At 36.7% G+C, this 15,361-nt stretch overlaps 1 protein-coding gene across 6 annotated transcripts in view; it reads left to right on the forward strand.

Annotated features, from left to right (window-relative positions):
- mast4 (microtubule associated serine/threonine kinase family member 4) overlaps nucleotides 1-15,361 on the forward strand; it is a 92,313-nt gene that overhangs the window by 11,416 nt on the left and 65,536 nt on the right. For all 6 annotated transcript variants that reach the window (XM_086152345.1, XM_086152349.1, XM_086152346.1 and 3 more), the window contains exons 2-3: nucleotides 5,560-5,713; nucleotides 8,569-8,702. In XM_086152345.1, coding sequence (XP_086008471.1) covers nucleotides 5,560-5,713; nucleotides 8,569-8,702 — 288 coding nt within the window. The remainder of the gene's footprint in view (nucleotides 1-5,559; nucleotides 5,714-8,568; nucleotides 8,703-15,361) is intronic.

Here is a 15,361-nt window from a genome sequence, read left to right on the forward strand (position 1 = left end):
CCTTTTCAGCTGCTGATGTAAGTTTAAAACTGGCCATCTTATAATAGCAAACAGGTAAAAAAAATCACCAACGGTAACATGAAGTGACTGTAAACAAACTAATTTCAACATTCATGGACTTAAAAAGTATCAAAGAAATGTCTACAAATCAGAAAGAAATTATTCCAATATGGAGTAGTCAACATTCTTTTAGAAATGTATTACATTGTCAAAATGCTAATGCACAAATAGTCCCATTTAGTGTATGCACAAGCTTGCTTGAATATGGATGCAATCGCTTGAGTGATTATAGTATTATTGTATCTGCCTTCAGTGTGGTAGTATGCAGGTGTACAAAGTGCGTTTCATGCTAGTTTGCCCACACCCTGCATATGTCGTGTTTGTCATCTTTGCTGGTAAAGGTCAACAACAAGAGTAAAGGGTCTACCAAGTGTTTGCCCTACTTTTTATATCCTCAGTGTTTTCCACTATCAGTTCAGTCCTTCTACTCTTAGGACTCTTAAATATATACAGTTTAGCACATAAAAAATTGTTTTATATGTGTACATGTGGCTTTGTGGTCAGATTTTGGCGTTGTTTGGGTACCTTCGAAATATTAAGAGCTCATGTTTTTCTAATTTAGTATAATATCAACAAATTATTCATTCCTCAAGATTGTTTGTTTTTTTGATTGTGTAAGCACCCCTACCATTTGGTAAAACTGAACCTTGTAAGGGGTCTTTTAATTCTCACCATAAGTATTAACCATTGAAATCATAAAGATATTACTTGAACTTTTTTATTTTACATGTTTTGTTTTAGCCTCAGGACAATTCAGTATTACACTGCATAAAAATTGTAGACCTTTATAGAAAGTATTTTAAATATGCTGGAAGTTTGCCCTGATGAGTGAAACCCAAAACAAAAATTGAATACTATGGATTGTAGATAAGCCTTATATAATTATGGGTTCATCTTTCAAAGTCTCAGGATTCTGATCTGAAAGCAGCAGTGAAAACTTTCTTGAATGTTGAGATGAAAACATGCAGTACCAACATGGACATTTTTATGTCAATGTGGAAAGTTGGTAAACACAGCAGACTTTGTTATGGAGTTCAGCTTCTTCGCTCCATATTTGCCTTGTGTGTTCTTTGCTTTGACAACAAGGGATTGTTGGTACTGTCTACTCTGTATGATGTTGAGGATGGTAAAAAGGGTGAAGGGAGGAGGGGCTTGTCAGGTAAGATCTTGCATTCAGGATCTCCTGGTAGATGCATTCTGCAGCGAAGAACAGTAGGTGAGAGGGCATCGTTGACTGCCAAGTCTGCAGTGTGCTGCCTACCGTGTACTTTGAATACAATATGTGATTGGATTTTGCAAGTGCTTTTTCATGGAAACCTACAGTATATGCAGTTCACTGCTAGGGCTGAAGTAATGGGCATTTTACTAAATCTTCAGTAATAAAGCTTACATCAGGCAGTTTTATGAGTTGCCCATAGCTCCAGCTTTGATTTGCCTCTATAACCGCTTTACCCATCAAATAGTTTTTCTATCAAAGAGACAAACCAATAAGTGGTTTTGATCAAATTCAAAAACCTGCCTTTCTGTATATGACAATCTATCACAATTTCAGTATAATATTTACAATATTTGTAATATTCTCCTATTATACTTGATTCACTGCTCATCTATGCCCAATTTCTGGATTGCTGTCTTGTCAGCGTAGTATCAAGTAGTTAATCTAGGAGCAACTGAATTTGACAGAATCACATGAAACATTAGATGTGTAGAATTAAATATTAATGGTATTATGGGAAAAAAGCCTTGAGCAGAAAAATAAAATCATTTTCTATTCACCTAATATGTCATGCAGTTACATTGTAACAAGGCAATCTAATGGTTGAGCATTTTTTAATAGGCATTTCAGTGTAAGTTTAGTGATCAAGGCAATTCCAACTGTCAAAACATTTGATGGAGCTCTGTCCATCTTGGCAGGGCACCTGTTTAATAGTTCTGTTAGTGTGCCTAATGGAGAATGAAAACAGTTTGCTGTGAAAATGTTTTTTGAGATTTAAAATGCCATTTGATTTGTACTTTTAAAAATATTAATTTGCACAATATTGAAACTTTGAAAACTTCTTTTTTTCTTGTATTTCATGTTTTGGTGAGCTATTTTCTTTTTTAAAATGATTAATTGATATTTCAAAAGTCAAAAGCAAATACAAAAAAGATAACACTAGCCTGTTAGTTTCAGACTTTGCCCCAGTATGCATAATCCAATAGATGATATTTACTGTGTTTCTTTCAAACATTAAAGGTAATAAAGTGATCACTGATGATCTTATCTTGCTGTACACATTTATTGGACATTTGTCCTTTCCACTTAGAACTGGGTTGGAACAGACTTCCTGACTAAGGAAGCTGAAGTAGAATATTGGAAAAAGCAGAAGCTTAGTCGGCTTCCTTTGTGATGTACAAACTTGTGATGGCCAGTAGTGTTTATGGGAGTAGGGTCGGGATAACCTGCAATCAGGAAGCTAAGTTGGAGCCAGATGCTTGTTTCCTGATTACAACTGAATATACTGCAGCTCACAAATCATCGACTGTACCTTGATTTAAACTGTATTCCGGTTTAATAGGAATAAGTATGCTTCTTAGCATAATCACACACTATAGATCCAGCATCCCCCATCCCCTTCACAGCTGAATGGAAATCATGCACAAACTGAATTAATCTACATAATGGGTAAAAGCTTTTTACAATACTGGAGTGAAAAACTCAACGGGATGTCGTACAATATATCAACAAATGATGGTTCTTCCTCACCTTCAGACTATTGAGGCAAATTTTACATCATGCAGGATTTGGCAGGCAGCATCATAGTTAGTCTCTGTAACGCGTATTGCAGTAGTTTGCCTGATCAAGAATCACAGCTAAAAACTGAGGGGAGCATAGGTTTTTGCAGTCAGAGGAAATTAGTTCTGCTGACACAGCAAGCTTTTTAACTTCTCTTCTTAAACCACACTTTTGTGGGTTTGCCTGATGATTTAAATTTCCCTTGCATTGCTTCTATTTGCTTTAATACATTTTGTTTATTATTGCTGATTTAATAGTTTTTTTTAGATTTCCATTTCTTTATTGTTTTTCTTCATATGAAGTTCTTGATTTTGAGAAATAATTCATAGAGGAAGTTTAGTCATGATGATTTCATAGCAAATTAGGAAGAAATATTTCCTTTCTGCACGTTGTTTGTTTTCCTGTGATTAGGTGTGACACTCAGTGAAGCTCAGTGATATTTGAAACAACATATGATTCAGTACTGTATAATCCACATGGGTTTACACTTCTTCCTTTCAGCTTTTCCCTTCAGGGGTCGCCTCAGCGTATCAACCCTCTCCATCTAACCATGTTCTCTGAATCCTCCTCCTCTCAAACCAACTAACTTCATATCCTGTTTCACTACGTCCATAAATCTTCTCAACATGTGTTTACACTAATTCCCTTTTTCCCACCTGCTTCACTTTTGGCGAACAAGGACAAGTTGGAGACGGAGTTCAACTACATTAGCTTAAATGAGATGGTGCATATATCACTTTTGTCAACAACTCCCTTGATTTGTACATTACCAGAAGTCACTCAATGGTATACCAACGTGACATTACAATGTCAAGTCTCACAACATTTACGCCGTATCTTTCACAATCATTAAATATCTTTTGGACATTTTTATGCAGATTCTTTTTTTTTCAGCGTTTGTGTTTGTGTTTGTTTTTCAGTGTTTTCATATGTTTTCCTAAATTGTTCTGTATTTAATCTTTGGTTTTCTGATTTTACTAGACTATCTTACTATTACTACTATTTCCCTGGCCTTTCTAATTTACTCACAGATGTTCAAAATCGTGCAATTTAACAGGAAAAACATAGTTGAAAACCTCCAGATCCTTTTCCTCTTCACAGAAACGTTATGTGGAACACATGTTGTCTTACAATTGTATTGACACCATCTGTTGTGTGTGTGAATATATATATATATATATTGCATGATCAAAAATGACCTTTAATTGTTAATTTAGAGTCATGACACACCCAGTATCACAATTTACAACATGAAGTAGTATATCCAATAAGGCTGTCATTGATAGCAGAGAAAGTTTTAGAAAACCTTTTAATTAATCTCCTCTGTTCTTTTGCACTTAGTATCATTTATTGAAACCGTAATGCACAAAACAAGGATTTTCATTTGCATAATCAATCATTCCACAGAGGAGCAGAGCATATTTCCTTCCACACAATGCCCGAGGCCATGTGTGTCTTTGTATTAGCAGGGAGGGCCCCTTCCTTAACACTGGGCATTGTAAAGTGGTCTGAGCTTGAGGCAAGGATGTTATCTTCTTTGGATACAATAGTCTTTTGGAAGTGTGTATGTGAAAGTATCCCATATGTTATTGATAAGATGCATCATTTTATTTACGCCTTTAGTTCTTGAAGTGGAGATGAATTAAGTTAACCCTTCTTACATTGTTGGTGGTGAAAATCAAAAGACCAGCTTAAAAGTTGCACCATTTTGCCCTCTGTGACATTTCTCAATTTTCCCTTTTTATTTTCTTCACTCAATCTTTACTGAACCTTCTGGCACAGATAGGATTGGCGGTGGTTTTCTGTTAACGTTCAGTGAGTCAGTGCTTACTCTCCCTCTTCACAGAAACGACTCAGTCTTCATTGCAAATCAGTGAAAATGTTTTTGGAAAAAGGAATAATAGAGTTAGAATCAACCAAGTTTGAGCTGTTCAAGCATAAACTCACTAGTTGCACTTTGTCCACTCTTAAATCACTTGGCTCCATCAAAACATCACATACCAAACTGTTCCACTTGATGGGCGGATTGTGTTCTGAGCCCGCTGAGCACAAGCGTCTGGAGGGATGAAGAGGAGGTGTTTACACTAATAGTTGGTGGTCGCACTGCTGTTTAGGGGAATGGGAAACATTACCAGATGTGGTATTCACTCTCTCTGTTAAGATCTCAATCATATTAACTGTCCAAAGATTTTAGCAGTGTTTGTTGTTGCTGTGAAGGTTCCTCCGGATGCAAATGTAAAAAAAAACATTTGCTGGTCGCATGTGCCTGCATTTGAAGCAACTGCAGATTTTGGGCTCATACTGCCCCCCCCCTTCTGCATCTTTTTGTGTGAAGTGCATGATGGTTAAAAAAACAACCAATGCCATTGATCTTCGTTTTAACAAATTAAGTAAATTTATTCCAAATCTTAGAAATTTGAAGTGTAGAGTGGTGTCTTGTTAGTTTTTTTTATTTTGTAACAGACCCATGCCTTCGAAAGCCTCACAAATGTTGAAACTGCTGTTGCAAGGCTTGAAACTAAAGTTTAGAAGAGGACCTCAGAAGTCCTCAAAGAAAATATATTGAAACATTGAAATAGGATACCAAAAATAATTTTCATCTGCACACACTAAATTAACCTTTACAATTTTACTTATATCTTTTACTTTGTACTTTTTTAACAAAACAAAGAGGTTACATCATTATCCAAACCTTTCTCTCTTTTTGTCATTTCCCTCTCCAGTTGGACCACATCCTCTGCCCTCCTTCAGCATCACTGAGGAAGTTTAGTAACCCAGAATTGAGTAATGGAACAAGCTCCGCCCTTAAGCTGAAGCGTCATCTCAGCGAGGATGGAAAATTTGTTCGAAGAAGAAGCCTGGGGGGTGGGCTCACAGGTAATTGTTCTGCGGATCTGAGATATAATCTCAGCGCATCGTATGGCTGTCACTGCAGTGCTGAGTATTGGTTTTATGGAAATTTGTATAAGAGGAAAACAATTGATAAATCAAAATATTTTTCCTTGTCACAGATCCTGAGGACAACATGTTGTTGTAAATTAGGGTGATGGTCTAAATGAATACATGTACATTATGCATTAATGAGTGAGTTACCAAAAGAGTCACCAAAAGAGAAATTTTGTAGGCCATTATATGCTGTGTTAATAAGTGTGTGTGAGTGCGTGCATATATACCTTTTTTAGTTTTTCCACTTGCAGAAAGTACTGATAACAGTGTCACTTCGACAAATATTATTTGAATGACTGAAGGAGTTAAAGAAAGACACTTATTTCTTCATACCATTTCAAATTGGAGCCTTATGTACTGGAAAACCACTTAGACCTCTAATTCAGGACTATAACACTCGGTGATCCGAACACAATCGCTGCTCTAGTAGGTGCAATTCTGATGCTTTTATGCTAAAAAGGCAATAATCACATCCGTCTATACAAACACTCACTTTAGGAGGTGATACTTGTAATAGTTAAATAAATCCAATAGATCATCTGAGGTTTTATGGTGCTTTAATGTTGAAAATTGTATTAGAAGTTATATTTCCACACTCTGATCTGTATCCTAGTTCATCTGAGTTTAGTGTTAGCACATCCCGCCTCTGTTCCTCCTTGGACTTGTGTTGAAATATGTTGGAAATTTCCTTTCCTTGAAGTTCTACTGTTTGGACATAAGAACAGGAACCATGTTACAATGTTTTGTTTTGTTTTTTTTGTACATGTGACTCTCTATACCACAATGATGTGTGGTGTAAAAATCAAAGATTTTGTTGACAGTAACTTTATGCAACAGATTGATTTTTCTCCAGTTGGAATCAATGCACAATATTTCACAGATTTAAGAACATACCACACATCTTTTTATGTGTAGTACGACTCTAACTTTGAACTGTCTCAGGATCGGAGATTGGAACTCCAAATCACATGAATTGATGCAGTACTCGTCTTTATGGTCAGTTACAGCTCCTCTATTGTGACTATGGCCTTGGTTGTCTCTATTCAGAAATCCGTTGTGCCCTTGGCTAATCAGCTTCAGTTATATAGAATAGAATGTGCCTTTATTTCATCCCACAGTGGGGAAATTTCATATTCATACACTTATTACAGACTTTGCCTTTAAGTTTCTAAACCGTTCACTGTATGTCTTCTGTGCTTTGTTAATTGAATAAGGAAGTTGCCAAAAAAGATAAGTCTAAGATGTCCATATTTTATCTTTACTCTACTTAGCATGTAAATCATAGTAACTAAAGGAACATTGATCATCAAAAGAAAAAAGCAAAAGGAAAAAAGACATTGGTCATCATGAGCAGAGTCTCATCTTATGGACAAATGCAGACAGTTGTGTCCTTGGATCAGAAGATTAAGCTTAATTAAAACCTTCAAAAATGGGGTTGTTTGCTGTTGCAAGATTCATTCATGTAGTCATTCACTTGACTGCATATTAAAGTTGTAAGGTCTACATGATTGTAGCATATCAAAATAATAGCTGATTAGAAAGCTTTTAATCACACATGCAATACATTTTAATAATATAATAATTTTTTTTGTAACTTGAACGTCCTGCCCTGAATACAAAGGGAAAAAAAACCCATGTCAATAAATTTAACTACTTTCTGAAAGTGTTGACTACTGTCTGATGAGAGACTTCCGTTTTGCTGGAATGTGATGGGCTCCAATGAGGGAAAACATTTTCTGGTAAGGAAGGAAGGACCACAAATTTCCCTTCTCATCCTGTTCTGTCACCATTCAATTCCAATCCATTCAACTCCGCCATATATTCCTTAACATTTATGAGCCGGTGAGCATGCCAACCTCAGCTCTCACCAGTCTTCCACTTTTGAATCGCCAACAAAATAGAACAGACATCAAAATTTGGCATGTTTCTGTGCATTTTGATAGGACCTGGAATTGAATCATTTTGTTTCCCTGATATTTCATTGAAATGAACAGTATTTAATCCGCTCCAATTTCTAGCACGAAATGTATAGTGGGGAAAAAAAAAACTACAGATAATTAATTATTTGATAGCAGGTGGCCAGAAGAGTGTCTGCCAAAATACACACAGGGTCAATGTAAGGAGGCCTTAAACAATGGACATATAAGTTCAGATCTCTTTCAAGGACTTTCACACTTCTTTGTTTTTCTAGAAGGCAGTTGACTGTTAATTCTGAAAGACAGAGACAGCAAGTTTGTTTGTGAGTCTTGTGCGCCCTCTGTGTCTCTTCAGTCTTCTGCAGTTGATTAAAACAACATGGTTTTCTCTCTCTCTCTCTCTCTCTCTGTGTGTGTGTGTGTGTGTGTGTGTGTGTGTGTGTGTGTGTGTGTGTGTGTGTGTGTGTGTGTGTGTGTGTGTGTGTGTGTGTGTGTGTGTGTGTGTGTGTGTGTGTGTGTGTGTGTGTGTGTGTGTGTGTGTGTGTGTGTGTGTGTGTGTTTTAAATTTACCTCATGGTCTGAAATGTGCTTGTGTTGTGATTGCATAATATGGCCAGTGATCCCTTAATGAGATTTTCTCTCCTTTTGCTCAATTTGACATTCAGTCTGCTCCACAATGTCAACGACTTTGGCTTTGCTTAAAGATCACAGCTAGGTCACGTGACTGGCACTGTCATCCTGTTTATCTCCTAATGTTGCTGGTCTGCCGTATGACATACAATTGTTCAAATGTAGAGTGATGTATTTTGTTGAACCATAAGCGCTCTTGCTTATGGCTCTTCATCTGACCCCATCATGTTATATCTGCAGGGAAATATCTCCTACTACCCAGCCATTCCCAGCAGGTCCAGTCAGCTTGGCAGCCATCGTCTGAGATCTCTAATTTGGTTCGGATGTGTTCCCTGAACCTTGGAAAATCAGACCCCTCCCTTACTTCCAGTCTGGTAAGTACTTTGAGATTGTGCAAAAAATTAACAAAAACAACATTGAAACTTTATTTTTCTGATCCATTCTGATCAGGCATTGTACTAGTTAATGACACTAATGGCAGTTTGTTCAGAAGTAATTTTATAAATATTTTTTTTTTGTCGTTTACTGTCATGAAACATCATATTGGAACATCAAAACGTGTTCCATGTTCCATGGAAATGGAATATCCTTTACAACCCAAATAATTTCTCACTGACTGCATATACAAAGATTCAAATGAATTGATTTTGTTTAGATTCTATTCGTAAAACCCTTTTTCCTATGAATTATCTAGTATATAATATACTGTATGATCTAATTGTGATGTGCATTATAGTTTTATGTAGAGCTGAGCTGAAAACTTACCTCTTCATCAAGCACTACCCCACTAATCCCACTTAAAACCCCCCCCCCCCCAAAAAAAATCAAAAACAAATAAAAAAGGAAGAAATTAAGGTATGTATGTATATGGTTTTGAGATGATTATTTGGTAGGGTGGTGACCTCTTCATAAAGACTATTGGTACTTTGGATCTTCGGTTATTGAATTGGAATTATTGTAAGTTGGATAAAATCGTCTGCTAAAGGGCTGTAATGTAAGTGTAAAATATTGCACCAATACAAAACTAATTGGTCAAAATAGAAAATTCCTCCCAAGAGTCTCCCTATCCATCCCTTAAACAGTGGAATAATATCAGAGCTTCTCTTAACATTACCCCTTTCTGCACATTTATTGTGTAGATGCACTGCAGAAATTGAAGCCAAACGTGGTCCTATTTCAAAGAAAAATCACCTTGCAAAGTCCCTAAAGTAGTGACCTTCAGGCCAGTTCTAATCTTTAGTTTCACATGATGTCAATGGGCTTTATCATGATCTTATTGTCTCAGTGTGAGATACAATCAGACACAAGGGTTAATCCAATGCCAGCAAGCTATGAGTCACCCTCTGTGCGTGCTCTGAATTGGTTAGAGAAAATGTTAACAGTAGAAAATGTGAAGTTGGGTTTTCATGTACACATTTCTGTATGTGCTTGTGTCTGAGCGATTTTGAAGTTGCAGTCATTTTTGTGTGGTGTGTGCAATGTGTCAGAACAAGGCTTTGTTACCAGAACTAGAGGTCTGTTTCTCAAATTACATGGTAGTGACCAGGTCGATGACACTTGATGATGTTACATCAGTCTATGCTTATGATAATAGACTTTTCTTTGTAGTCATTTTGATGGCATAAAAGATAAAACAAATCCTCATATTCTATTTTGATCGCACATAAATATCCTTACTTGGGTTATATGGGGATGCCCATAGTGAATGTCGTGCTTGCCTTGTGTACTGTATATAAAAACTGGTGCAGATCAGTAAGTCACGCAACCGAAACCTCACACTAGGGGGCACTACTGCATCAGGAGTTGCACATGTATGCTGATAAACTCCTTAAACTGATCCCTTTGGTTACTGTGCCTTGCAGAGAGAATTTAAACTTGAATCCCAAGCATTTTGAATTAGTCCTATCCTTCTATTTGTCATCTTTATAGATATTTGAGATACCTGCCAAAATAACTTGCAAGAAACTCAACATGAGCTCAGTTTCATCGCAGCACTGAGCGTGAAGATATCCTGTTTCCCGAGGACAATCGACATTGCTGGGGATCGGAATGTCTCAGTGTAATTTCTTTACCTACCCAGGAACAAATAAAAGAGTATTGGATATAAAAGTGCACTGCTGGCTATTTCATCTCACAGTCAGCAGAGTCTGACCAATATATTGGCCTGTTGATTTTATCAGCTGATATCTGCTGGGTAACGTTTTGAATCTGTATGTGGACTAATGTCCACCCTGATTTTGCAGATACATATTTTATTTGTAAGATATTATCAGACTCTTCCTCATACAGTCCATATAAGGCATAGCAGGTCAACAACAGCTTTAGGATGTTGATATTTAGTTGACCATAGATTGTGATGAGACCAAAATGAATCAGATTTAAAGCACTGCCAACAGTTGGTGTAACATTTGTTTGTTGTTTATATGTCGTGTTACATACAGATTAAGCGTTTTATATATGCTGATGTCCAAGTGCTGCAATATTTCAACCCATGATTTCTGTATTTGTGATATAAACTTGAACCAGGTTTCACACACTAGCTTTTGAAATAATCTAGCGTTTTCTAATGTTAAATGCTTATGATTGGCACCGGCTGTTACACACTACTGAACAGAATACTGCTGAAGTCAGCTCTTTCTAACAATAATTGAATTTGGATCTAACTTCATTATAGATAATGGATGTATTCTTGTAACGAATCAACTGATGACTTTGTAAAAGGCAGTTAATACCTTTGATATCTCTGGTACAGCTAATTGTTTTGTGTGTTTACAAAGTCTGTAGATGCTACAGACATGGTAATTGATGCACTTGCAGACACATCTATCCACATACATTGACATATCAGTTATTGGAGCTCTTTCAGTCAGTTAAATTTAAACAATGATAATTTTCCTTTGTTTTGCCATGTGTCTGAGGAACACATTTAAAACATGGGCACATACATGGGACCTCTTTTATTGTTGGTGTTTCTATATTGAGCCTTTGTCCCCCTTTTCTTGCACAAAGGTTCTCCAATTTAAACTTATTAGTATTGATATTAGTAAATCCTATTTACATTATTATTTAGTTTGGCAAAATACACCATCAGTTCTGCTCCCATATAATTGACTAATCTTGAGTATTTTCGCAGGGCACTTTTTCATTTCAGTTTTCTTATTTAATGAGGTAGGTGCTTAGCTTCCCTACATGGTGCCATGGGGATATTGCAACTCAAAACATAATGGCCTCTTCCTCACCCTAACAAACATGCTGCTCAAGCAGGAAGCTGTGGTGCTTGGCAATCTTGGCATTGAAGCACATGTTTACAACAGGGCTTTTTCAGCATATTGAAGGTATTTCCTTCCTGATTTGAAGCTATTTTCTGCAGCGAATTGATGATTCTTTGAACTATTGTCTCCTCTGTCCTCCTTGTTTCAGTGCAGGAGCAAATTATTGTTTTTGTGTTTCTATTTTGACTCTTTCTCTTTAAGTTTATAAAGCCTTATTGTTTCAAATCTCAGCTTTTAGACAACATGTGGCCCTTGTACTCTGTGTGTGTGGAACACGATACACTCGTTTCTTCTAATATTTATAGATGATTTATTAAAGGGCTAATATGTAACAGGTATGCCAAATGTTTAAAGGGATCCCTGGTTACCAAGATGTTATTGTTATTTGATCAATATTTGTACCAGCTACAGAAAATCGATAAAATATCTCAACATATCTTATTTTCTATGAAATTTATAAAAAAAGAACAACTTTTCACTCATAGAGTGTTGTTAATGACATAATGTAGTTGTATTGGGTTTCATCCCATTCATTTTGCCCTATGGTGCTAAAACATGTCACCTGTGAGTGAGGAGTATAATGCTGAAGACAGAAGTCAAAATGAGCTTCAACATGAAGACGAACAAGGATGCTAAGAGGCAAGTTGTGGGTGTGCATACAGTAACTGCGCTGCGAACGTCTATTGTAAGAAGCTCCCCTTTTTTGTCATCAACTGTTCACTGTAGACTTGCGAACTGCTATGCTGACTGACTAGGTGACTCGTCATCAGCTTAATCGGTGATTGTGCTAGTGCCCAGTCTTTCATCATCAACTTTGCAGTCGTGGATTGTTGACATCCTCGCAGGAGAATATCCAGCATCTCCTGCCTGTGGCGTTTCTTTGAGTGTGCTTCACTCATTTCCCGAGGAATGTGCTTGTGAAAGAAAATTTTAGGCACGGCGTTTGGCTTTAGTCTCTGTTTAAAACTAGCAGGCCCCCAGAGCACTTTCAGCAGCTTGGCTCAGCTAAATGTGTCAAATGCATCAGGAGAGAAGCGGCGAGAACATAGCCGTGAATCCTTAGGAAGTTGTGGACATCAACAAGCTATTTCGCAATCCTTTCTTCTTGTCCCTTAGAAAGCTGTGTAAATGAGCATCTGTCCCCATGTTTCCCTTGTTCAGGAAATTGCACCCAAAAGCCGCACAATGTGGCATTGCTACCGTATGCACTGTACCGTACAAAGCAAAAGTTAACACTTGCAGAAAGACAAATTTAACACGAGCAACCAGTATAAATTATCAACCCAGCATGCATTGCACGAGTAAACTAATGGCACTACCCCTTGGTTGAATTTTGTTTTATAAATTGTGCCTTTTATTTATTTATTTTTTTATAAACAACAATTCTGTTTTTTAACAACAAATTTTAGAATGAGACAAAAAGTAAAGCATATTTATAATTTATTTTCATAAATTAATTCCTCACCTTACACTCATGTTTCATGTTTAAATAAAAAATATTATTAAACACTGTCCTTCAATACTAATCCTTTGTCATTGACATATGTCAATTGAATTCTGTGCATGAATTCCACATCTTTGCTGTTTCATGATGTCTTCACATTTTGGCTATTGTCATACGGTCCGTGGATAAAAATTTGTTTGACTAACTTTGCAAGTGCCTTGAAGATAACGCAGTGCTGCCTGCTCAGGGACTCGTTTTAAAAACACAAGCTGAATTGCGGATATGTGGGTGCATCTTGACTGAATTGTTTGTGGTTCATGGCAACTGGCACCTCAGGCATGCCTCTACAGTGCTGTATTATCCTGCCTCCACTATGGGCTCAAAAAGATGGTGTATTAATTGACCTTGGGAGACCATTGAAAGACATCAGGACTCTGCTTTCAGCTGCTCAACAGAAGGTGCCATTTTCTATCTTTCTCACAGCTTCATATAGAATTTTTCTTGTGTTCTGTAAACTACAAATACAAATGTATTATGCTTTGAATTTGAAATACTGTTGCAAGTGCAAGGTAGATTTTCTACATGTGATGATATTGAAAGTCCTGCTGAAGTTTGTTGTTTACTTAATCCAATATTGTAAATAATAAAAAGATGTTTTTTTCCTTTTTTCTCTTTTTTTCCTCCTCTCAGCTCTCATTGGTCGTATTCATTTCTGCACTATTCTTAAAATAATGTTTCCCTAATATTAAGAAATATTTTCTGTCTGGTTGAAGGTGGGTCTCTCACTTTCTGTGGCAGACCGATTGGATTTATAACCTTTTTAAAGAGGTGTTTCGAAACTTTTGATGTTTGTTCCAAACCTTAATGGATCTGGTGCGCTGTGACTCGTTTATTTCGCCAGCAAGATGGAAAGAGTGCTTGAATAATGATTTGAGAATGAACATCCCTTAGTCAATGGATACCCCTAGGTGGGTTCCTGATAACTTAGCCTGGCTTCCTTGACCGCTAGTGTGTTTGTATTTGTCCTCACAACTGCTGTGAGGGAGATGAGTATAAGATGTTAACGTGAATAAGCTGTATTGAACTTGTGAGCTCATGAAGCTGATTGGTTTGGGTTGGAATAAGTTAATTGTCTACAGACAAGTTTTCTGATAAGAACTCTGAATTAGGAGTCTTTTTTTTTTTTTTTTTGGTTTTGACTAAATTACCTTAGCAATCTTATGTTGTTTTTGGACAACACAATCTATTTTTATGGCTTTGGGATTTTTTTTCAATACTAAGTATAAGATTTTTCTTTTGACTGGAACGTGTAAAATATATCGACACAATTGGCTGTTGGAGTTTGGAGTTGGAGTTTTATAACAGTTGGATTAAGATTTTAAAAGATTGAAAAACAAACATGACAATAGAATGAGTCTTCATTATTTTCCCTTGGGCGCCTTATCTGCACCTTCACCTGAAGTTGAAGGATTCCTCTCTTGGCCATGCTTCACTCTTATTTGCCTTGCAGGATTCCCATCATTGTTTCTTTTTGCCTTTTCTTTTCAATTTTATTGGCTCCCATCATGCCCCGGGTGTGCATGGTTCTTCTGCTAAGGTGGCATATCTCTTGACTGTGATGCTTTTTGACAGAAAATCAATACTTCACTTCTGGTGTGATATGGAGATAAGACTGTCATAATCCTGATGTTGTGCCTTTTGTCTCCCTCGTAATTGCAGTCAGTGATGACCTTCACTGATATTGTTGCTACAGCAATCTGTAGTACATACGGGTACTGACAAAATGCGTGTAATGAAAGAAAATAAAACAAATTATAAATAGATAAGCTTCCATTCTATAATTACACTTTATTTAATTACTTTCTGTCCATTAGCTATCAATCTAACTCTGACAGCAATGCCATTGTTAAAATACTGAAACTGGGAAATATCAATAAATAAAACAAACAAAAAAGGTTACCGTTTACAATAGTCTTTTACCCAAACTTAAAGAGAAGTCAAACCTATGTTACCGTGGACAAGCATTTCCTGCCACAATTAAATTTCTCTCATACACCTGTTTGTAATGAGTAGTACTGGGTGATCATTTTGCCTTCCATATTCGTAAAATACAAACCACCAAGCCTGTTACTGTCATCATAGTGCTGTGACATAAATACTGCTGTCACTTAAAATAACTTTGTTGTATAATGACCCTGTCTTCTGGTCTGGTGCAGATAGTGTGCCTTATTTTGAGATTCAAATGTGATGGTGTTAAGCGATGTTGCACATCTTTATGAGTAAGGGAAAATGATTGAGAGAATCACCCTCTGGGTTT

Source organism: Fistularia commersonii, chromosome 9 (assembly GCF_037954325.1).
Source record: "Fistularia commersonii isolate RoL2024-O1a breed Wild chromosome 9, RoL_Fcom_v1.0, whole genome shotgun sequence".
In the NCBI taxonomy this organism is placed as follows: domain Eukaryota; kingdom Metazoa; phylum Chordata; class Actinopteri; order Syngnathiformes; family Fistulariidae; genus Fistularia; species Fistularia commersonii.